The sequence below is a fragment of the Staurois parvus genome, unplaced genomic scaffold, assembly GCF_062004578.1.
Source record: "Staurois parvus isolate SC_StPar_1 unplaced genomic scaffold, SC_StPar_1.0 ptg000485l, whole genome shotgun sequence".
In the NCBI taxonomy this organism is placed as follows: Eukaryota; Metazoa; Chordata; class Amphibia; order Anura; family Ranidae; genus Staurois; species Staurois parvus.
In genome coordinates this window covers 591,167-615,914 of record NW_028318281.1, presented here as the reverse complement: position 1 = coordinate 615,914, position 24,748 = coordinate 591,167, and the positions used below count along the sequence as shown (strand labels likewise).

Below are 24,748 nucleotides of genomic sequence, written 5' to 3'. Positions count from 1 at the left end.
GCAGTACCAGGATGGCGGGTGACCCACGCTGGCTTGTTCCGCGTCTGGCTTGAGCACAGGAAGTTTTGCCAGCACTTGGCATGAGAACTCTCTAGGAGCTCGTTCACAGGGAGACATTTCCTGTTGTGAGCTATTTTTCCCTTTAATGCATATCTAACAATACTTCCTGTTTCCAGTATTATTTCAAATATTATCTCCTTCCACGTTCTCTGTTCTTCAATAAGACCTGAATCCAGCCTGGTGTGGGAAGACCTGAATCCAGCCTGGTGTGGGAAGACCTGAATCCAGCCTGGTGTGGGAAGACCTTAATCCAGCCTGGTGTGGGAAGACCTGAATCCAGCCTGGTGTGGGGAGACCTGAATCCAGCCTGGTGTGGGAAGACCTGAATCCAGCCTGGTGTGGGTAGACCTGAATCCAGTCTGGTGTGGGAAGACCTTAATCCAGTCTGGTGTGGGAAGACCCGAATCCAGCCTGGTATGGGAAGACCTGAATCCAGCCTGGTGTGGGAAGACCAAAATCCAGTCTGGTGTGGGAAGACCTGAATCCAGCCTGGTGTGGGAAGACCCGAATCCAGCCTGGTGTGGGAAGACCCGAATCCAGCCTGGTGTGGGAAGACCCGAATCCAGCCTGGTGTGGGAAGATCCGAATCCAGCCTGGTGTGGGAAGACCTGAATCCAGCCTGGTGTGGGAAGACCTGAATCCAGCCTGGTGTGGGAAGACCTGAATCCCAACAAATACGTAGCGCAGTGTGACAGATTGACATCTCTTCTTGCTATTAGTGGCACACCGCTTGAAGACTCGCGAAGGACACTGGATGTAGTACCTGGGCTTTTACGTCTATGCAGACATGAATGTATTGCATGGAACAGAGTCATTTTTTTAAATACTTTTCTATTGTCCTCTAAATTCAATCAAATTAAATTTAAAAAAATCAAAAACTTTCCTATGCAGGTAAGGGCTGCCTGTAGATTAAAAAAAAAAAACTGTATGGCTTTGACTGATTGTTATAGGTGTGGGCAATTTATATACATCCTGAAGCCTGGCCAAAAAACTCCCAGAGGTGGTATCAACCTATTCTTCCTTGTTGCTAGGATGTTACTAAGACACTCCCAGCCATTACTCCTCACTCCCAGCATTACAAGAGTGAGTTCTCAAACCCTTGCTCGTGTGTGATCCATGATCTCCTCCATCTCCGCATCTCTGAGTTTAGAGCTACTGTCATAGGGGAGAATTTGAAGGGGTTTGAATTGGTTGGCGCGTGTCTTAGCAACATCCTAGCAACAAAGCAGGATGGGATGATGCCATCTCCGGGAGCTTTTCAGCCAAGCTTGAGAAGGTGCATAAATGGCGTACACCTATATAACTTTGGTAAAAGCGGCAGTTTTCTTTAGTAAAGGAGAACTAACCATTTAAATCCTTGTCCTGAAATGAGAATTCTAGTAACCTACCTACTATATTATACTGCTGTTAGATTTTCCATTGCAGCCTGTCATGTCTTCAAACGCAGCAATAAGAATTTCTCTCACCTTTTTTCCCCATCTATAGGATGGCTATGCTGGCTTGCCCTGGAGCCCCAGTGTAGCTGCCCATAAGTCCATGGCCCCAGCGTAGCTGCCCATAAGTCCATGGCCCCAGCGTAGCTTCCCATAAGTCCATGGCCCCAGCGTAGCTTCCCATAAGTCCATGGCCCCAGCGTAGCCTCCCATAAGTCCATGGCCCCAGCGTAGCTGCCCATACGTCCGTGGCCCCAGCGTAGCTGTCCATACGTCCGTGGCCCCAGCGTAGCTGCCCATACGTCCGTGGCCCAAGCGTAGCTGACCATAAGTCCATGGCCCCAGCGTAGCTTCCCATAAGTCCATGGCCCCAGCGTAGCTTCCCATAAGTCCATGGCCCCAGCGTAGCCTCCCATAAGTCCATGGCCCCAGCGTAGCCGCCCATACGTCCGTGGCCCCAGCGTAGCCGCCCATACGTCCGTGGCCCCAGCGTAGCCGCCCATACGTCCGTGGCCCCAGCGTAGCCGCCCATACGTCCGTGGCCCCAGCGTAGCTGACCATAAGTCCATGGCCCCAGCGTAGCTGACCATAAGTCCATGGCCCCAGCGTAGCTGACCATACGTCCATGGCCCCAGCGTAGCTGCCCATACGTCCATGGCCCCAGCGTAGCTGCCCATACGTCCATGGCCCCAGCGTAGCTGCCCATACGTCCATGGCCCCAGCGTAGCTGCCCATACGTCCATGGCCCCAGCCTAGCTGCCCACAAGTCCATGGCCCCAGCCTAGCTGCCCACAAGTCCATGGCCCCAGCGTAGCTGCCCACAAGTCCATGGCCCCAGCGTAGCTGCCCACAAGTCCATGGCCCCAGCGTAGCTGCCCACAAGTCCATGGCCCCAGCGTAGCTGCCCACAAGTCCATGGCCCCAGCGTAGCTGCCCACAAGTCCATGGCCCCAGCGTAGCTGCCCACAAGTCCATGGCCCCAGCCTAGCTGCCCACAAGTCCATGGCCCCAGCGTAGCTGCCCACAAGTCCATGGCCCCAGCGTAGCTGCCCACAAGTCCATGGCCCCAGCGTAGCTGCCCACAAGTCCATGGCCCCAGCGTAGCTGCCCACAAGTCCATGGCCCCAGCGTAGCTGCCCACAAGTCCATGGCCCCAGCGTAGCTGCCCACAAGTCCATGGCCCCAGCGTAGCTGCCCATAAGTCCATGGCCCCAGCTAGACCTACATTAGTAGGTGCTGGGGCTCCATGCATTAACACATACAGGCAGCTCGAAGCTCAGAAGGGAACCATGGGGTCATCTCTGCAATACATCCTCATTTTCTGTGCTTTATCTTTTTAAAGACCCTGCAAATACAGAAAAATGTAAAAAAGAAAAAACATCAGCGCCCAGGACTCTCTTATTACACACACAATTCCCCGTGAGATGCTGCTGTACACAGGTGCAAAAACCAAAAAAACTTATATCACTAAATACCAGCGCAAACCCACATAATAAATTGCATCACCCAACCTATTAAATTGATACTTAATAAATAACAAACTTAAAAAAACTGTGACACAAAACCACTTTTGTGCTAATGAAATAATAAAAAATATATATAAATAAATAAATACATAAATAAATAAATAAATAAATAATTTTTAAATTAATAAGTCCAGTGACAAAAAAATCCCAAAGTAACAGTCCCGTGACAAAATTAATTAAATTGTAATTATATTGTAATTTTCATTGGATTCTTCCGTGCCTTTGATCCCTTCACCATCCACCAGTGCAAAAACCAACATTAATCGCACTCACCAGATAATAGTGAGTCACACGCCTTTCAGGGATATTAAGGGCTCCTGGACCCCCTTTACTTTATATAAGACCTCCAAATAATGCCTCCTCTCGGATATGGATACCTCTTCTGGTTACTCCTCCAACCGAATCCCCCAAGGAAAATCAGGAAGAAGAAAAAACCATAGTGTAATACCGTAGTGGTTTCTCATCAAAAGAATCTCTCCAGACCACTCACATTTTAGCAGGATATAACCCGCATTTTATTGAAACAACAACGATCTTTTCTTAAAAACGATCCATTTTCCATGTACAGCGACTTTTGCATAAAGACCCCACAGCCTAGTATACAGCAGGATGGCAGACCTCAGATGCAGACTCATCCACTATGCAAAGATGGCCCCTTGGAACGCACCGCTCGGCGTGCGTTCCACTCACCGGAAATTACGTCAGACGCCGGAACAGGCAACCGGAAGTGCGTCAACGCGTTTCGCCCCACCCACAGGGCGTTATCAAGACTTGATAACGCCCTGTGGGTGGGGCGAAACGCGTTATCAAGACTTGATAACGCCCTGTGGGTGGGGCGAAACGCGTTGACGCACTTCCGGTTGCCTGTTCCGGCGTCTGACGTCATTTCCGGTGATTGGAACGCACGCCGAGCGGTGCGTTCCAAGGGGCCATCTTTACATAGTGGATGAGTCTGCATCTGAGGTCTGCCATCCTGCTGTATACTAGGCTGTGGGGTCTTTATGCAAAAGTCGCTGTACATGGAAAATGGATCGTTTTTAAGAAAAGATCGTTGTTGTTTCAATAAAATGCGGGTTATATCCTGCTAAAATGTGAGTGGTCTGGAGAGATTCTTTTGATGAGAAACCACTACGGTGTTACACTATGGTTTTTTCTTCTTCCTGATTTTCCTTGGGGGATTCGGTGAGAGGAGTAACCAGAAGAGGTATCCATATCCGAGAGGAGGCATTATTTGGAGGTCTTATATAAAGTAAAGTGGGTCCAGGAGCCCTTAATATCCCTGAAAGGCGTGTGACTCACTATTATCTGGTGAGTGCGATTAATGTTGGTTTTTGCACTGGTGGATGGTGAAGGGATCAAAGGCACGGAAGAATCCAATGAAAATTACAATATAATTACAATTTAATTAATTTTGTCACGGGACTGTTACTTTGGGATTTTTTTGTCACTGGACTTATTAATTTAAAAATTATTTATTTATGTATTTATTTATTTATATATATTTTTTATTATTTCATTAGCACAAAAGTGGTTTTGTGTCAAAGTTTTTTTAAGTTTGTTATTTATTAAGTATCAATTTAATAGGTTGGGTGATGCAATTTATTATGTGGGTTTGCGCTGGTATTTAGTGATATAAATACAGAAAAATACTTATTGATTTTCCAGAAAATCACTCAGCTCCTGAATCCTGCTGTTGGCTGACAGCACACGGCATTTTTGTGGACTGAGTGGTGTCAGCCCTGTCCAGTGTGTTTTGGTAACTATTCAGCCACTTAGATCTCTACAATATAAACGCAAATGTTTCTGTAGTCCAGCATAAAGCACTAGGAGGGCTCTTTGAGATAACATGGAATGTGTGCAGAAGATACAGGACAGCTCTGAAGTTTCTGAACCATTTTTTTTTTTGCATTTATCAGGCATGTATAACAAAACACTTCCAATGCTATATTAAACAAGACAAAAGAGAAGTTTGTCATTAGGGCATACATACAGTTTGAATAACATTACTGCCCCCTGCCAGGCCCATTCACTTAACATTACTTCCCCAACAGGTCCACTCACCCAACATTGGCTCTCTCATCTGATAGACCCCCTCACAAACATTGCTCCCCCCCACCAGGCTTCCTTTGCTACTACTTACTAATATTGCACCCCCACCACCACGCCCACTCACCCAACATTACCTCTCCCCTTCATTTGACCCTCACCCAACATTGCTTCTCCCACTTACCAACATTGTTCCCCCACTAGGCTTCCTTTGCTACACCCACTTACTAACATTGTACCCCCCCCCCCCACCACCACCACACCCACTCACCCAACATTACCTCTCCCCTTCATTTGACCCTCACCAACATCGCTTCTCCCACTTACCAACATTGTTCCCCACACCAGGCTCACACGCTCAATATTACATCTCCCCTTTACTAGGCCCTTGCCAAATATTGTATCTTCCCTCTGCTAGGTCCACTCAACCAACATTTTCTCTCCTCTCCTCTAGACCCACTCACCCAATATTGTTCTCCCCTCTTCTAGACCCACTCACCCAACATTGCCTCTCCCTTCTTCTAGACCCACTCAGCCAACATTTCCTCTCCCCTCCTCTAGACCCACTCACCCAACATTGCCTCTCTCCTCTTCTGGACCAACTCACCCACCATTGCCTCTCCCCTCCTCTAGACCCACTCACCCAACATTGCCTCTCCCTTCTTCTATGCCCACTCAGCCAACATTGCATCTCCCCTCCTCTAGACCCACTCACCCAACATTGCCTCTCCCCTCTGCTAGACCCACTCACCCAACATTGCCTCTCCCCTCTGCTAGACCCACTCACCCAATAGTGCCTCTCTCCTCTCCTAGACCCACTCACCCAACATTGCCTCTCCCTTCTTCTATGCCCACTCAGCCAACATTGCATCTCCCCTCCTCTAGACCCACTCACCCAACATTGCCTCTCTCCTCTCCTAGACCCACTCACCCAACAGTGCCTCTCTCCTCTCCTAGACCCACTCACCCAACAGTGCCTCTCCTCTCTGCTAGACCCACTCACTCAACAGTGCCTCTCCCCTCTGCTAGACCCACTCACCCAACAGTGCCTCTCCTCTCCACTAGACCCACTCGCTGATATTACTTTGTACATACTGCTCACTCACCCAATACTGCCTCTTCCCTTTGCTATTCCCTTACCAAACATTGTTCCTCCCCTCTGCTCGGACCACTCATCCAACATTGTCTCTTCCTACTGCTAGGTTCACTTACACAACCTTCTCTCCCTTCCACTAGGCCCACTCACCCACCATTGTGTCTTTCCTTTGCTAGGCCCTCTCCTAACATTGTCTCCCCCCTCCACTAGGTCCATTCACCCAAGATTACATCTCTCCTTTTTAAGGTCCTCTCACTCAGCATTGCCTCCCCCCTCTGTTAGGTCCACTCACTAAAATTGCTGCCCCTTGACAGGCCCACACCTTACTGGTATGGCAGCTAAAATATTGACTAGAGCTTCATTGGCCCTAATAATGTGAATACAACCAGCACAGTGCAGTTTGCAGAAAGGTAGGCACAAATTTAAAATGACATACAGTATTAGAATTGGCTTGAAAGTAATTTCTGACTCATTACTTCTGTTAATCTCATGTGCTAGCCATTGTTATATATGTGCTTTTGTAAATGCTCTTTCTAGTGGACCCTTGTGTTACATATATGACTTGTGGTTGTCTGTATATTGGACCGTATGGTTAGCATCCATGCCTAATGACTACTGAGATAAACTTCATCAATTTTAGAGAATGTCTTTATTAGAGGTGAGCTTGGGTGTCTTCTGAACTCGTCCCTATCTCTCTTCTTTTTTTTTAACTCCAATGAGTTGCAGGCCAGATCATTCCCACCCCACAACCTGCTTCTTTGTTTACGTAAGCTATGGGATAGGAATGACCCAGTCTGTAGCTCACTGGAGTCAAAAAAGTGTGCAAATTCGCAGTTTGGCTAGGGAAGAGTTAAGGAGATGCCCACGCTCATCTCTTCTTTATCTACTGTTCGAAGTCCTGCGTAATCTGAGTTAATCTAGATGGAGTTTATGCAGAGCAGAATACCCTCTTCCAACCCCTCAGTGACCACTCTCGATCAATGCCTAAGTACCAACACCATCCTAGGAGAGAAAAAGGATTGAATCACATTTCCCACCCTTCAGTGACCACTCTTGGCCAATGCCTAAGTACCAACGCCATCCTAGGAGAGGAAAAGGATTGAATCACATTTCCCACCCTTCAGTGACCACTCTTGGCCAATGCCTAAGTACCAACACCATCCTAGGAGAGGAAAAGGATTGAATCACATATCCCACCCTTCAGTGACCACTCTTGACCAATGCCTAAGTACCAACACCATCCTAGGAGAGAAAAAGGATTTAATCACATTTCCCACCCCTTCAGTGACCACTCTTGGCCAATGCCTAAGTACCAACACCATCCTAGGAGAGGAAAAGGATTGAATCACATTTCCCACCCTTCAGTGACCACTCTTGGCCAATGCCTAAGTACCAACACCATCCTAGGAGAGGAAAAGGATTGAATCACATTTCCCACCCTTCAGTGACCACTCTTGGCCAATGCCTAAGTTCCTAACGCCATCCTAGGAGAGGAAAAGGATTGCATCACATTTCCCACCCTTCAGTGACAACTCCTGGCCAATGCCTAAGTACCTAACGCCATCCTAGGAGAGGAAAAGGATTGAATCACATTTCCCACCCTTCAGTGACCACTCTTGGCCAATGCCTAGGTACCTAACGCCATCCTAGGAGAGGAAAAGGATTGAATCACATTTCCCACCCTTCAGTGACCACTCTTGGCCAATGCCTAGGTACCTAACGCCATCCTAGGAGAGGAAAAGGATTGAATCACATATCCCACCCTTCAGTGACCACTGTTGGCCAATGCCTAAGTACCAACACCATCCTAGGAGAGGAAAAGGATTGAATCACATTTCCCACCCTTCAGTGACCACTCTTGGCCAATGCCTAAGTATTTAATGCATCTTAGGAGAGGAAAAGAATTGAATCCCACATACTTTGAAGTACAGGGTGTTGTCTTCACTCCTGGTGAGTGGACAGTGAAGCGGGGGAGTGAAGGAAACATATGTGCTGCTGGTAGAGGGGTTACTAAGGTGAACCATGTCTGTGCCCTGTATAGCCAAAGCACAGGTTAGCTGTGTGCATGGGTGTTTAATGTGAACTGCATTGGGTTCATTGATGCTTACATAATGTGCTTACAGAACTCTAACCACGTTGTGCTCTTGTCTTCTGCAGGTTTGGCCATTGGGGACGTTCCTGATAAACAGCCTATCGGCATCGTTCTCACAGTGCTCGGTGTTGTGGTGTTAGACTTTTGTGCCGATGCCACCGAAGGGCCAATCCGTGCGTATCTGCTGGATGTGGCAGACAACGAAGAGCAGGACATGGCACTTAATATTCATGCCTTCTCAGCTGGTACGTACCTCACTCGTTATAGGCTTCTTGGCTAAGGTATTGGACAGGAGAAGTTTTATATAGAGAGATCATGTAAAACATTGCATTTTGACTGTGTGCGTGAAGGTTTTTCCCATTAGTTAAAGTGCAACTCCAGTAAAAACATTTTGTCGGGGTAAAAGCAAAGTGTCTGGTGTCACAGACGCCTGTGGGAAGGTTGTGTAGTGATGCGATGGACTTTAAGGGAAGAAGGTCCCAAGCAATCATGTCATGATGAAGTGTTTAGTGATAACACCAATGACTTGTTTCCTGGCAACTTGTGAGATAGAAGGTGTGATACAAAGATTAACTGGATGATAGCTAATGGATGTATACAGCCATCGATTCCAAAGACATGCTGGTAGGAAAAGCATCTCCTCTCTAAATCAGCCTAGTATGTGTATGGAATTGAGGAAGAAACCGATGTACCCGGAGGAAACGCAAGCAAGCGCAGGGAGAACCAAGGACCCTAGTGCTGTATGTTGGGTAGGATTAGTCAGTGGTGGGCGGGACTGTGTGACATCACCAGGGGCGGACTGACAACTCATAGAGCTCCCGGGCAATAGGGGATCATGGGGCCCCTGTGTCCTCACCCACATTCAAACCACACCCAAAAAAGCCTATGAAAGCTACCAGGGACATCTCATGGGGCCCCCTACTGACCCCGGGCCCTTGGGCAGTGCCCGAGTACCGGAATGAGGAAAAAAACGACGTACCCGGAGGAAACTCAAGCAAGCACAGGGAGAACCAAGGAGCCTGGTGCCGTATGTTGGGTAGGATTAGTCAGTGGTGGGCGGGACTGTGTGACATCACCAGGGGAGGACTGACAACTCATAGGGCCCCCTGGCAATAGGGGATCATGGGGCCCCTGTGTCTTCGCCCACATTCAAACCACACCCAAAAAAGCCTATGAAAGCTACCAGGGACATCTCATGGGGCCCTCTACTGACCCCGGGCCCTTGGGCAGTGCCCGAGTACCCGAATGGTCAGTCCACCCCTGTATGTGAGATCGGTACCTTTAGATTGTACGCTCCTTAAAGACCGGGACCAATGTGATTGTACAATATGTAGAAGGTAAGCATGGGAAAGATTTGGGGCATGATATTAACCAATGCTGAGAGGTTACATAGCTTGTAGATCTGGAGCCACCGGAGTCAAATTCTACAACCGTCTATGGTGACAGGTTCTCTTGAAAGAAGCTAGGGTCATACAAGTAGCTTTGGGCTCTGAACATGCAGATTCAGAATTCGATCAGCAGCCGGTCTGGCGTTCTCGCGGCACTGTCATTTCCTCTTGGCAGATGCAACTGTTTATATGTAACGTCTGCGGCACTTCTTGTCGTGTTTTCTTGGCAGCACATTTTTGCAGGCTTGCTCTATAATTGATCAGATGCACCTGCTGCATCGTCTCTTCCCTTCCCTGTACCAGCCTGGTGTCTGCACCCCTGTCCTCCATCTACGGGGTGCAGATATTCCCCCTTGTCTGGGGAAAAATACAGCGCAGGTATACTAATCCGCCTTGTTGAGTGGCATCAATAAAGCCGAACTCCAAACACACCTAAACTATGCAAGTGAATGCAGCTCTGTGATTATTAAAGTGTTCCTAAACCCACATCAGTACAATCGGTCTGTAGATGCAGTAAAGCATGCTTGTTATACTCACTGTGGAACCTAAGGGGTTAATCCTCTGCATTGTGTAAACAGGCTGTTTGATCCTGTCTTCTCTGATCCTCCGCTTCTACTTTCCTCAATCCATCTTAGAACAGAGCCTTGGGGGCAAGCTGCACATGCTGAGTTTGGTGTATATGGATAGAGTTTTTTGGGTTTTTTTTTCCTTGGGAGGGGGCATGTGATCAGCCCAGAGCCAATCAGCACAGAGGTCAGGGGTTCTGCAAATGAATGCAGACAGAGGTCAGGGGTTCTGCATCCTTCTAGAGCAGAATGAAAACTCCTCCTGCTAGAGGTCACAAGACTGCTATATACTGCTGATGAGAAAAGGTATTTAGCAGTTTATATTTACTAAAATAATTGCATTTCCATGTTTTGTGTACTGTGGGAGACTAGATATAGTGAATGCAGGGTCTAGGGAGAGCAGATATAGTGAATGCAGGGTCTAGGGAGAGCAGATATAATGAATGCAGGGTCTGGGGAGACCAGATATAGTGAATGCAGGGTCCAGGGAGAGCAGATATAGTGAGTGCAGGGTCCGGGGAGAGCGGATATAGTGAGTGCAGGGTCCGGGGAGACCGGATATAGTGAGTGCAGGGTCCGGGGAGAGCAGATATAGTGAATGCGGGGTCTGGGGAGAGCGGATATAGTGAATGCGGGGTCTGGGGAGAGCGGATATAGTGAATGCGGGGTCTGGGGAGAGCGGATATAGTGAATGCGGGGTCTGGGGAGAGCGGATATAGTGAATGCGGGGTCTGGGGAGAGCGGATATAGTGAATGCGGGGTCTGGGGAGAGCAGATATAGTGAATGCGGGGTCTGGGGAGAGCAGATATAGTGAATGCGGGGTCTGGGGAGAGCAGATATAGTGAATGCGGGGTCTGGGGAGAGCAGATATAGTGAATGCGGGGTCTGGGGAGAGCAGATATAGTGAATGCGGGGTCTGGGGAGAGCGGATATAGTTGGAGGTTTAATAACACTTAATGACACATTCATGAAACCAGAGCTGCATTCGTTTCTGTGGGTTTATTCCCCTGATGTCCAGCTTTAAAGGGGGGGGGGGTTATATATACACAGCAGGTATAGAAAAGAATCACCCCATTTTTAAAATCACATTTTGTTGCTTTGCAGCGTGCAATGAAGACAGACATTGTTTTTTGTTTTATCCAGCTGTCCTGGGTTTAGTAACACTTTAATAAATCATTAAATGTATTTTTAAATGCAAGCAGTTTAAAGTGGTTGTAAAAGCTCAAGGTTTTTTCACCTTCATTCATTCTCTGTGCAGCATCCCCCCTAATACTCAGCTTAGCCCCCTCTTGATCCAGCGATGTGCACTAGAGTCTCGGCTATCCCGGGACTCCCTCTCCTCATTGGCTCCCGCTGTTGTCAATCACAGCAAGTGAGCTAATGAGAAGATAGAGGAGGTTGGGACCTAGCTGCGGCTCTATGTGTGAATGGACACACGGAGCGGCGGGGTGCCCCCATAGCAAGCTGCTTGCTGTGGGGACACCCAACAGGAGGGAGGGGCCAGGAGACCCTTCAAGGGACCCGAGAAGAAGGGGATCCGGGCTGCTCAGTGCAAAACCACTGCACACAGCAGGTAAGTATAGACATGTTTGTTATTTTTAGAAAAAAAGTGAGCCTTGAGAATCGCTTTAACCTCTTCAAGCCGGCCGCACATAAATGTGCGGCCTCCCGGCATCTGGGCCTAGACACCGAGCGGCCGCACATTTGCGTGCAATTAACAAAAAACATATGTGCTGGAAGCGTGCACCCTGCGCGCTCCCAGCACACATGTCCAGTACTCAACGGAAGGGTCCCGGTCTGCTCATTCGATCGGGACCTTTCCCGATCATGTGACCGCCGTGATGACGCGTCACGGCGGTCACATGGTCCCTAAACCCCGTCCCGCCTCCCGGCTTCTGAAACTCTTAAAGGGCCGGGAGACGCCGGCGGGAAGGGGTTAAGTACGTACTTTTTGACCTGGTATCAGCCCCTGTACAGCAAGGCTGGAGTGTAAGAGGGAGAAGTGGCACAAAGAGCTAGTCTATGTGCTAACAAGGCGCATATTGACAGGAGGAGAGAGCAGAGTGACATGGAGATGCGCACATCACTGTGCCACTTCCTGTTTAACTGTTCATTTACAGGCTGGGGTGAGTCCAGGATGGGCTCAGAAAAAATGGGTTAAGAGTCATAAGGCTGGGGGGCATCTAGTGGCAGAACAGAAGTACTGCAAGGGGAAGCTCTTGATTTAAGGTGAATATTGCAACTAAAGGTGTTTTTTTTTATTTTATCTTTTAATGGGCTGTTGATTTTATCATGTTAATTTTGTCTGGAGTTCTGCTTTAAGGACTCGGGCACATGGTTCTCTTTAAACTATCGCTCTCCTGCAGATGGCAGAGAGGGGGACCGTAGGCAGAAATTGTGTCACAGAGAATAGCAGATCTTTATGCAGTTATGCACTCAGTCCCCCAACATGTGACCCATTCATCCCTGGTTTGGGGGGGGGGGGGTAAAAACAAAAACCCTGGATGGAGGAAAAGCTACAAAAACTGCCCTGTGTATGTGTTCTATATTGTATTGTATGCACAGTACACATTTTACATATGAAGGCACAAGGATTGGAGCTGACATCTGTGTGCACACTTCTGAATTATTAATGGCTGATACCATTTATCGATGTATTATGCCTGTGAATGTTTGAAGTGCAATTCCCATCATAACTGGCCATTCATCAGTGCGGTTTATAACTTGTTCTTCGGCTGCAAGTTAATGAGCAACATTTTCAGCAATGCAAAAAAATGCCTGGTTTGCAGTCTGTGAGTTCCATAATTTATATTTTATGACCATAAAATGCTTAGCAAAAGCCGCTCTGTGCAGCGTGGAAACCTAGTCGTAAAAAAATTAAAAAGTAAAAAAAAAGTAAAAAGTTAATTTTTGAATAAAGTGGAAGAAGGGGCTAGACCAGCCAGGGGTCTGGAAAATTGTTCACATTAAAGGGGAGATTTACTAAGGCTAGGTTCACACCTATGCAGTTTGCATTTGATCTGTTTCTGCAGTGCTTTTTGCGGTGCGTTTTGCGTTTTTGCCGCGTTCCATAGACTTAAGAATAGCTGCAACGTCATACCTCACATCACCCCAATGTCTGCAGCTTCATACTACAGATCACCCCAATTCCTGCACTTTCATATCTCAGATCACTCCCAATATCTACACCTTCACACCTTAGATCACCACTCCTGCACCTTCACACCTGAGATCGCCCCAATTCCTGCACCTTGACACCTCTAAGCAACTGAGTTCCTACACCTTCACACCTTAGATCACCACTCCTGCACCTTCATACCTCAGTTCACCACCGATATCTACACCTTCACACCTCAGGTCACCACCAATATTTACACCTTCACACCTCAGGTCACCACCAATATCTACACCTTCACACCTCAGGTCACCACCAATATCTACACCTTCACACCTCAGGTCACCACCAATATCTACACCTTCACACCTCAGGTCACCACCGATATCTACACCTTCACACCTCAGGTCACCACTGATATCTACACCTTCACACCTCAGGTCACCACAGATATCTACACCTTCACACCTCAGGTCACCACCGATATCTACACCTTCACACCTGAGTTCACCACCGATATCTACACCTTCACACCTTAGATCGCCCCAATTCATGCACCTTCACACCTCTAAGCAACTGAGTTCCTGCACCTTCACACCTCAGTTCACCACCAATATCTACCCCTTCACACCTCAGGTCACCACCAATATCTACACCTTCACACCTCAGGTCACCACCAATATCTACACCTTCACACCTCAGGTCACCACCAATATGTACACCTTCACACCTCAGGTCACCACCAATATCTACACCTTCACATCTCCAAATCACCCCAATTCCTGCACCTTCACACCTCCGAACAACTGAATTCCTTCACCTTCACACCTCACGTCACCACTGATATCTGCACCTTCACACCTCCAGATCAACCTAATTCCTGCACTTTCATATCTCAGATCACCCCCGATATCTACACCTTCACACCTCAGATCACCCCAATTCCTGCACCTTCACACCTCAGATCACCCCAATTCCTGCACCTTCACACCTCTAAGCAACTAAGTTCCTGCACCTTCACACCTCAGGTCATCACCGATATCTACACCTTCACACCTCCAGATCACCCCAATACCTGCACCTTCACACCTCCAACCAACTGAATTCCTGCACCTTCACACCTCAAGTCACCCCAATGACTACACCTTCACACCACAGATCACCCCAGTTCTTGCACCTTCACACCTCAGATCACCCCAATTGCTGCACCTTCACACCTCAGATCAATCAGTTGATGCATCTTCAGACATCAGATCAGCCCTAATCCCAGTATTTCACCCCTCCACCAATTCTTGCACCTTCAGAGCTCAAATCAGTGCCAATTCCTGCATTTTCACACCATAGATTACCCCAGTTTCTGCACCCTCACACCTCCAATCACTCCAATTCCTGCACCTTTCCACCTCTGATCAACTGAATTCCTGTATCTTCATACCTCAGTTCACCCCAATTCTTGCACTTCCATATCTCAGATCAGCCCCATATCTACACCTTCACACCTCAGCTCACCACTCCTGCACCTTCACATCTCAGATTGCCCCAATTCCTGCACTTTCACACCTCCAAACAACTGAATTCCTGCACCTTCACACCTCAGGTCACCCCCGATGACTACACCTTCACACCTCAGATCACCCCAATTCTTGTACCTTCAAACCTCAGATCACCCCAATTCTTGCACCTTCACTCCTCAGATCACCCCAATTCTTGCCCCTTCACCCCTCAGATCACCCAAATTCCTGCACCATCACACCTCCAATCACTCCAATTCCCTGTACCTTCATACCGTCCATCAACTGAACTCCTGCACCTTTACACCTCAGATCACCCCAATTGCTGCACCTTCACACCTCAGATCAACCAGTTGATGCATCTTCAGACATCAGATCAGCTCTAATCCCAGTACTTCACCCCTCCACCAATTCTTGCACCTTCAGAGCTCAAATTGATGCCAATTCCTACATTTTCACATCATAGATTACCCCAGTTTCTGCACCCCCACACCTCCAATTCCTGCACCTTCCCACCTCTGATCAACTGAATTACTGTACCTTCATACCTCAGTTCACCCCAATTCTTGCGCCTTCATATATCAGATCACCTTAATTGCTGCACTTTCACGCCTTAGATCACCCCAATTGCTGCACCTTCAAACATCAGATCACCCCCCAATCCCTGTACCCCTCAGATCTGAACCAGTTAGACCTTAGATCAATACCAATTCCATCATTTTCACACCTCAAATCAACACCTACACACCTTAAACCAGCCCAATTTCTGCACTGTCTTCTTAGATTGGCCCCAATTCATGCACCTTCCTAAATGCAAGGGTTTTACGTTCATACTGGCTACAGCTTGTGGTTCCACTAAATAAAGAAAAAGGGTATGCGGGTGGGCTTCTTCAAGTAACAACAGCAGTAGGTGGGCCTATGCTGGTAGGTCAGTAATTTCAGGCAGGCTTCCTTACAACCTCATGGAGATTATTGGAACACAAGTGCAGGGGGATGGGTCAGGCTTTGTAATTGACAGCCTAGGGAGTTGTCAGCTACAGCCTATGGCAGTGCTTGTATTCGTAGGAAGCAAGGGCCCCACCAGTCTTTCTGCAGGCCAGTCCCAGCCTGTGAACATGGCACGTGACGAGCTTCTGGGTGCCACTGAAAATGACACAATGTACCTGCCCTTGCACATGTGCCTTAGGTTGCCCATCCCTGGGCTAGAACTTATGTTGGCTGTTTGCTGACTTATCCCCTTTAGGCAAGATTTCTCCATACTTCCTGCCAGGGTGGTCACCAAGACTGCAAGTGAAAAGAAATGTCTTCCAGCAGAGTCACATACAGCAATTAAATCCACTTTAAAATTAAAACATCTGCCGGGCTTTTTACTGTCTATATCCACATTAGTGACATTTTTTCACTACTTGTCCCCAGAGAAACAGGAAATGAAGATCTTCCCAAATGAAGGATTAACCTTCCTGTCAGGTAAACAGGTGTCCTACTGGAAGATATCCCCCCTGTTTACAATGATATTTGTAATCTTTTGGATCCCTCTTGCATTCCCTCTCTGACAATGGGTACCAGAGAATGTAACAAGGGTAGGTCTACCCAATGGGACACAGACCACAATAAAACTGACAAAAACGAACCCCTATCCCAAATCTATAAAAAAAAAAAAGTGTTGAGTGTATTGCTACTCTAATTTAGGAGCCATTAGTTTTGTAGTTTATTGTTTCGATTTTATTTTATTTTTTTTACTTTTAGGCCTTGGTGGAGCAATTGGCTATATGCTTGGTGGACTGGACTGGACTCAAACGTTCCTCGGAACACTGTTTAAATCTCAGCAGCAAGTCCTTTTCTTTTTCGCAGCCATTATATTCTCTGTATCCGTTGGCCTCCACCTTTTCAGTATTGAGGAAGAACAGTACAGCCCCCAACAGGACCGCCTAGAGGATGAAGCGGACACCATGTCAAGCGGAAAATTAAACAGCACGCTCGTCCCAATGTCTCGATTAAACGTTATTAATGAAGAGGAACCCTACTCAAGCTTTCCCGATGAAGTGCAGTCCGAGCATGAGCTCAACCTCGACTTCCTTGAGGTGGACATTGTAAGAAGTAAAAGTGATTCAGTTTTGCATATGGCTGACGCCACATTGGATTATGAATCCGAGTTTCTTCATTACATTGAACCCTCCATTTTCCAAGATTGTTCATACCCGAACACCCCGCGCAGCACCAGCCAGGAGCTTCTGAAGTCCAAATTTAACCGTCTTTCGGCATTCCTCAGGGAGAACGAGCGAGAGGAGGAGATGTTGCTTGATAATCACATTAATGAAGCCAAAGTTCCAAACGGCGGTGACGCACTACAGAAGGAGAACATGAACGGGCACACCAGAATCGGCATGAAACAGTCCTGCACCGCGAACTCCATGCGTCGGAGAAGGCACATGTTCTATCGTCAGCCTTCATACACCTTCTCGTATTATGGCAAGGTAGGATCCCACCGCTACCGCTTCAGGAGAGCCAACGCCATCTTGCTTATAAAATCCTCACGCAGCATGAATGACATTTACGACATGCAGAAGAGGCAGCGTCAGAGACAGAGGCACAGAAATCAGAGCGGAGCCACCAACTCCAGCGGTGATACCGAGAGTGAGGAAGGAGAGACTGAGACAACTGTCAGGCTGCTTTGGCTGTCCATGCTAAAGATGCCGAAAGAACTGATGCGTCTATGTGTTTGTCACTTGCTAACCTGGTTCTCTATTATTGCTGAAGCAGTGTTCTATACAGATTTCATGGGTCAGGTCATCTTTGAAGGCGATCCCAAGGTAAGTGCAATATGCTACAACTGTACTTTACCCCTTCATGACCTTCAGTTTATTGATGCCCAGTCCAAATTTAGTGCCGTCAGTTGATTTGGCCATTAATATATTAATAATTATATTCACTAATTTGCCCATCTTTATCATTTTTACATTTTTTGAATATGTACTGTATAAGTCTTTTATTTGTTACAGTGTTTTACTAAATACGCTACTTCAATTTTTTTTTATTATAGGGTGACAAACAAAAATTCACAATGTTGTCCTCCTTTTTTTTTTTCTTTTTTTTTTTTAAGCAGAGTTCCAAAAAAAAAATTATAATTTACCCAGCAGTGACAAAAAAAAAAAAAAGTTTTTTTCATTGCAATACTTGCTTTTTCAGACTCTTCCAAGCAGAAAGTCCGCTTGATGGTGCTTCTTATATGGGTTGACTATCTTTCATTTGGAGATGGGTTTTATTTTTTTGTACATTTTTTATTTTTATTTTTTTAAACATGGTAGTCTCTTCTTTAGAAATGATATTCGCTTCCGCATGCCCAGCAAGTGCACACAGAAAAAAGTGTGACAGTGATCACAAGGTTTGTTAGCAAACAAATCTCTCCCGGCTTTAGCTAGTTGGCATAGTGGTCAAATGATTTGGAAACATGTTGGTTGAAACTGAAGCGATCAGAAAAAGCAGGGTTCAGCCAGGCATGGATAATGTATACCAGCCTTTCTCAACCAGGGTGCCTTGAGGTTTCTTCAGGGGTGCCTTGTCAAAATGTCTAAAAATTGCCCAAAACTTGTATACAAGCCAGCGGGTGGAACAAGCCTGCCTTTTAGTTAATAAATCACCTCTAATGTTGCGTGTCATACCAGTGTGGATGTTGCTGCATTATAAAAACTATTAGAATAGTTTCTCATATTTTAAAATGGGGTGCCCTTTTAAAATTTTGGACAGTCTTGAGGCACCCTATTTTAGAATGGGGTGCCTCAAGACTGTCCATAATTTTAAAGGGTGCCTCGGGACTACCCATAATTTTTAAAGAGTGCCTTGACTGAAAAAAGGTTGGGAAACACTGATGTATACTTACATTGTTACAAGCTGGACCAAGGTAACTATACAGTACTAACCATACCTGGAGTGGCTGTTTTCCTATCCACGGACAGCACATGACCAAGTGCCTTGGCTTTCAGTCACATGGCTATTCCAGGATGGCGCCTGTAGTGGCATTGGCATCTCGCACCATTTCAATACCTCTGTTGCCCTTTATTTTATATACCCCAGTAAAGTGGTTATCACCAAGTTTCAAGATAAAGGTCAAGTACACTAGTAGTTTTCTTATTGTTATTGGTTCCACTTCCATGCTTTGAGCATTTTTTATAGCAGGGAATTTTTATTGGTGCCTTTTGATGCTTTCTTCAGGAATCTTTAGTGTATGGTCTAAGTGGCTCTGCCCTGTCTTTTTTCCACTATCCTACTACCTGGCCAGTGTACTCCTATGCAAATACGCAGCTTGGACTCCATCCACTTTGTTAGCCCACCGTACACTATTTAGCCAATTGATGATCCTTCGGGTGAAAGTTTCGGATTCATGTGCATGATATCATTAATATCATTCTCCGTTTTGTTAATGCACTGACTTGACACTGATTGTTCTTCCTCTAGGCTCTCACCAACTCTACCGAACTCCATAACTACAACTCCGGTGTGCAGATGGGCTGCTGGGGGCTGGTGATATATGCTGCTACTGCCGCCGTCTGCTCAGGTAACTGGCTGTCAGGCTCTGTTCTACTCACGTCTCACAGCTTCTATTCTGAGAATGTGTATGTTATTTAATCCATCTGTGAGGCTTCAATTCAATACAAGCCCACATTGTACCATGTCTAGCTTTTGAAGTGTACCTGCCTGCGTCAGTGTTCACCTTATCAGTTTCCAGGGGCTCGTTGTGACATCAGAATTGAATTTACCAATAGTGTAAGCTCCTAGATCAGTGGTTCTCAACCTTCCTAATGCCGCGACCCTTTAATACAGTTCCTCATGTTGTGGTGACCCCCAACCATAAAATTATTTACCCAGTAATTATAATTCATGAGTGTCGTTTTACCTTCAATACTGCTGCTTTCAACACAGTAGCTGCTTTTAACAGAGTAGCTGCTTTCAACACAGCAGCTGCTTTCTACACAGTAGCTGCTCTTTACACATCGGAAATATGTGTTTTCCGATGGTCTTAGGCGACCCCTGTGAAAGGGTCGTTTGACCCCCAAAGGGGTCGCGGCCCACAGGTTGAGAACCACTGTCCTAGATTGACAATGTAGCAACCATACGGATATCATATGTGTTTTAAATAAAAATATACACTACTCGTTTATATTTTTATACAGGACTTCTATAGCGCTTTTCAATATAAATATATTGAATATAGTTGGACAGTACAGTGTCATTACAAAATGGTTAGGCATAGGGCTCTGCTCATAAGAGCCTACAATCTAAAGGGGGTGTGCAGGGCAGGTTACATAGTTAGTCTGGCTGAAAAAAAGACACAAGTCCATCTAGTTCAACCAAAAGGGAAAAAAATATATAATCCTATACCCACAGTTGATCCAGAGAAAGGCACAAAACCCCAGCAAAGCACGATCCAATTTGCTTCAGCAGTGGAAAAAATTCCTTTCTGATTCCTCAAGAGGCAATCGGATATTTCCTGGATCAACTATACCTGTAAATATTAGTATCCAGTTATATTCTGTGGATCTAGGAAAGAATCCAGGACTTTATTAAAGCAATCCACTGAGCTGGCCAGAACCATCTCTTGAGGGAGACTATTCCACTTTTTCACAGCTCTTACGGTGAAGAAACCTTTCCGTATTTGGAGACTAAATCTCTTTACCTCCAGACGTAAAGAGTGTCCTCTGTGATGACCTCAGACTGAATACCTCTACACCAAGTTCACTATATTTTCTCACTTTAGAACCCGCAGCTTGGCATTGCATGCCATTATTAAGCTTGTGATCTACCAGACCCCCCAGATCCTTCTCTAACATTGACCCCCCAGTTGTACCCCCCCTAGTATGCATGATGCATCAAAAAATAACAGCTGTAAAGAACAAACTGAACACAGTCGGTAATTAAGATTACCCATGCAGAGTAGTATTGTGTACAAAACTTTATTCCTTATACAGGAGATATATATTAAAACATTACCTTGCAAGAGAAGACAAACATACACCAGTCATATAGGTGAATTAGGGCTCATGTAAACGGGGCGTTTGGGAAACTATTCTGAACGCTGGAAACTGACTACTAGAAAACGTAGGTGAAAAAAACGTCAGTTTATCCTCGTTTGCATATCGTGTTTATGCACGTTTATGCACGTTTGCGTTTAGAAACGTTTTTAAAAGATAGGGGCGGACTGACAACTTATGGGGCCCCTGGGCAATAGGGGATCATGGGGCCCCTGTGTCCTCACCCATACCCAAAAATGCCTATGAAAAAGCCAATGAAAGGTACCAGGGGCATCTCATGGGGCCCTCTACTGAACCCGGGCCTTCAGGCAGTGCCCGAGTGCTCGAATGGTCAGTCCGCTCCTGCTCAGGAGATCTTCCCAAATGCCCAGAATGCACTGAAAACAGTAAATAATTAACTATTTCAGACATTTTGAGAGAAATAGAGAGAGCAGAAGCAGAGAGAGCAGTATGTGTTGAGATGACCTGTCTTTTCTGGTTGTACTCACTATGGATCCCATCATGAGCATAATGCGGCGCGTTCTACCATTGTTTCCTTCACACAAAACCTGGAACTGACTGCGCTGGTGTACCCGGTCCATTTGAATACATGGAAAACGCTTTGCATGCATTTCTGATGATGAGAAAAGGCTCTGGACAGCATCTGGAAATGGACCTGTCAAAAACGCGTCTAAACGCAAACGCTTGTAAATGCGGTTAACCGCGTTTACAAGGGTTTGCCTTTTGAAACGCTGGTAAAATCTACTCCTGAATGCAATTTTGGTGCATTCAAGAAAATGACTGTAAACTCAACTGCCTGTAAACGACGATGTGTACATGGACACATAGGAAAACATTAGGGAGAGTTCAGGGGCTGCTGAAAAAAAACGCAGAACAGTTCCTGAACGTCAGTTTAGCAGCTGCAGTGTACATGAGCCCTTAAAAGAAAAGTCCGTACTAGGATGTATGCATAAGGTCATTAATGTGAATTGAAATGGTCCAGAGAACCCAATGTGTTTAGATACACATCATTGAGTTAGGCCTTAGTGCGTTATAGCACGATAATGAATCAATTGAGCAGAACAGTGATCAGCTGAAGATAACGATGTCTTATGAAGCCATTTAGTAAATCTGGCAGCGTGGTAAAGGAAACACCTAGCTGGAATATGGCCATTTCTCACAAATTAGAAATGGAGTAGTTCTGATGGAAATACCAGCAACGCAACAAGCAGTCCAAGGTTGCAGGTCATGGAACTTCACATCATACTATTAATCCACAATAAGTCATCATTCCACTTATTATGTATACGGCATAAAAGGGTTATCCTGGAAATGTCCAACTGCTATGTTCCTGATATGAAGATATGGGCAATATTCAATCAGGGGAGGTTACCCATCTGAATCAATTGACTCTAGTACCAGAGAGTAGAGAGCAGGAGGTATTGGGAGGAGTGAATAGAGGACAGTTAGGGTGATCTATTGAGATGAGGTTGTTGATGTAGCTTGGGGCAGAGTTGTATAGAGTGCATTGAAGCAATAACATCAGTTTCTGCCCCCCAGTGAAGCTTTACCACAGTTATACACATAGCTTGGTTGAAACAAGACACAAGTCCATTGTGGTCAACACGTTTGTTTTGGATATTCTGCCACTTTAACTGGTTCCCACCCATTCACTAAGATTGCTTATAATCTTTAACATGTTAATGTCATTTTAAAAGTTATTTTCAGTTTTTCTAAATCTGCAACTTTCATTAAAATAATACTTGGTGACCCTGACAAGAGGATCCTTGCTCAAGCACTTTCTGTTATGGCGTGACAAAAGTTCTGTTTCTCATTGCTCTCCTGTGTTGTAGATCTGCTGTGCTTCTAGAGCTGGGGTCTTCAAACTGCGGCCCGAGGGCTGGATGTGGCCCTTTGCTAGCCGTTATCCGACCCTTTGGGCACTATTCCTCCCAATGATGTGAGGTAGTATTCCTCCCACTGACACCAACAATGGGACACTGTTTCTTACACTGATACCAATGATGGGGCATTATTCCTCCCACTGATACCAATGATGGGGCATTATTCCTCCCACTGATACCAATGATGGGGCATTATTCCTCCCACTGATACCAATGATGGGGCATTATTCCTCCCACTGATACCAATGATGGGGCATTATTTCTCCCACTGATACCAATGATGGGGCATTATTTCTCCCACTGATACCAATGATGGGGCATTATTTCTCCCACTGATACCAATGATGGGGCATTATTTCTCCCACTGATACCAATGATGGGTATTAATGGGAGGAATAGTGCCCCATCATTGGTATCCGTGTAAGAAACAGTTTCCCATTGTTGGTGTCAGCGGGAGGAATAGTACCTCATACCATTGGGAGGAATAGTGCCCCAAGGGCCGGATAAAGGCTAGCAAAGGGCCACACCCGGCCCTCGGGCCGCAGTTTGGAGGCCCCTGCTCTAGAAGCACAGCAGACCTACAACATGTTTATTTTCACTGATGCTAGGCCCAGGACATTCTCTACCCCCCACTGGTCACAATCCGGCCCTCCTAAAGTTTGAACGGCAGAAAACCTGCCCTTTGTTTGAAAAGTTTGGAGACCCCTGTTCTAGAGGAAGCATAATTGACCACCAGAATGCAAACGAAGAATCATCGCATTCAAATTGAATTGGAACAAGAATGAAAAACCATATTGTAGAAAGGGATTAGAATTCTCCACCAAACAGAATCATTTCAATTCCATCTCTTTTTTGTTGGTTAAAAACCACATATTTAATATCCTCAATTGCTTTGCAAGTTAAAAAAAAAATAGAATTGAAAGTTAAATTGCTTGATCAAATTGCCACGTGTATAATCTGCGGTAATTTTTAAAATATCTAAAATACAAGTGGTCATTTCTGACCTCACTGCAAAGTCTAGCATTTCAATAGCCTTTCCAGTATGAAAGCCCCACATAATATCCACCGGTCCTTGGAGTCTCTGTCCAGTGTCCTTGGAAAGTAGTGGAATAATATTGACCACCATTCTTCCAGTGGCAATATAATCACACTTCTCCTGAGCTCCTGTGGTGCAGGTCACATGACTTTCCATGTCACAAGGTAGAGGTCATGCTATCATCCAGTTTACCTGCATGAACCTTGATATTTATTGTGAAGAACACCTGCTTCGGTCCAGTTCATAAATAGTTTTTTCATCATTGTAAGTCCTGAAGACGTTGGCCATCTATTCGATATTTCCAATGATCAATAAAGGCTTACTGGAACTGAAACAACCTTGTGGCGCTATCATCTTTCTACTTAATGCTGTTATTCGGAGGACTTCTCTAGACCCATCAACTTTTAGAGATCTGTCTCAAATAACTAAGACCACCTTCTCGTATTGTGATCCAGGGTTCTACCAATAATACTGTATCTGTAATTTTCTGAGAGGGGAATTACCCTGCTTTGTAGAAATTTCCCCTTGCCTCCTGTCATGTTTCAGGACAAGAAATGATATGAGACATCTAGGATTTCAGTAGCCATTCCAATATGGAAGTCCCACATGATACCAACAGCTCCTACGAGTGGCTCTCCAGCTTCCTTGGAAAGTAGTAATAATATTGACCACCCTTGATTTGAGTTTATGAGCTTGTGATGTTTTTCTTAATGTCTGGACAGGACACAAACAGCTAAAAGTGAACAACAAGGTGTTCTAACCATTCTCTACTGTATCCAAACAAAAAGAAAAAACGTTTTTGGCTATACATACACTTTAAGCACCAATTATACACACACCGCTGAATGAGTGCCCCCTGTCCCTAAGTGAACTCTTCTCTATACAGCTCCATGTAGGCTTTTGATAAGAGACAATATGAAAGCAACCGGCTGCTGATAAGAATTCCATTATCTCATTCTACTGTGATGG

The 24,748-nt window shown here is 45.9% G+C and overlaps 1 protein-coding gene across 3 annotated transcripts in view; it reads left to right on the top strand.

The window, feature by feature from the left end:
• Positions 1 to 24,748, top strand: part of SLC45A4 (solute carrier family 45 member 4) — a 287,627-nt gene that overhangs the window by 241,811 nt on the left and 21,068 nt on the right. For all 3 annotated transcript variants that reach the window (XM_089689534.1, XM_089689535.1, XM_089689536.1), the window contains exons 4-6: positions 8,319 to 8,498; positions 16,581 to 17,644; positions 19,287 to 19,386. In XM_089689534.1, the coding sequence (XP_089545660.1) occupies positions 8,319 to 8,498; positions 16,581 to 17,644; positions 19,287 to 19,386 (1,344 nt within the window). The remainder of the gene's footprint in view (positions 1 to 8,318; positions 8,499 to 16,580; positions 17,645 to 19,286; positions 19,387 to 24,748) is intronic.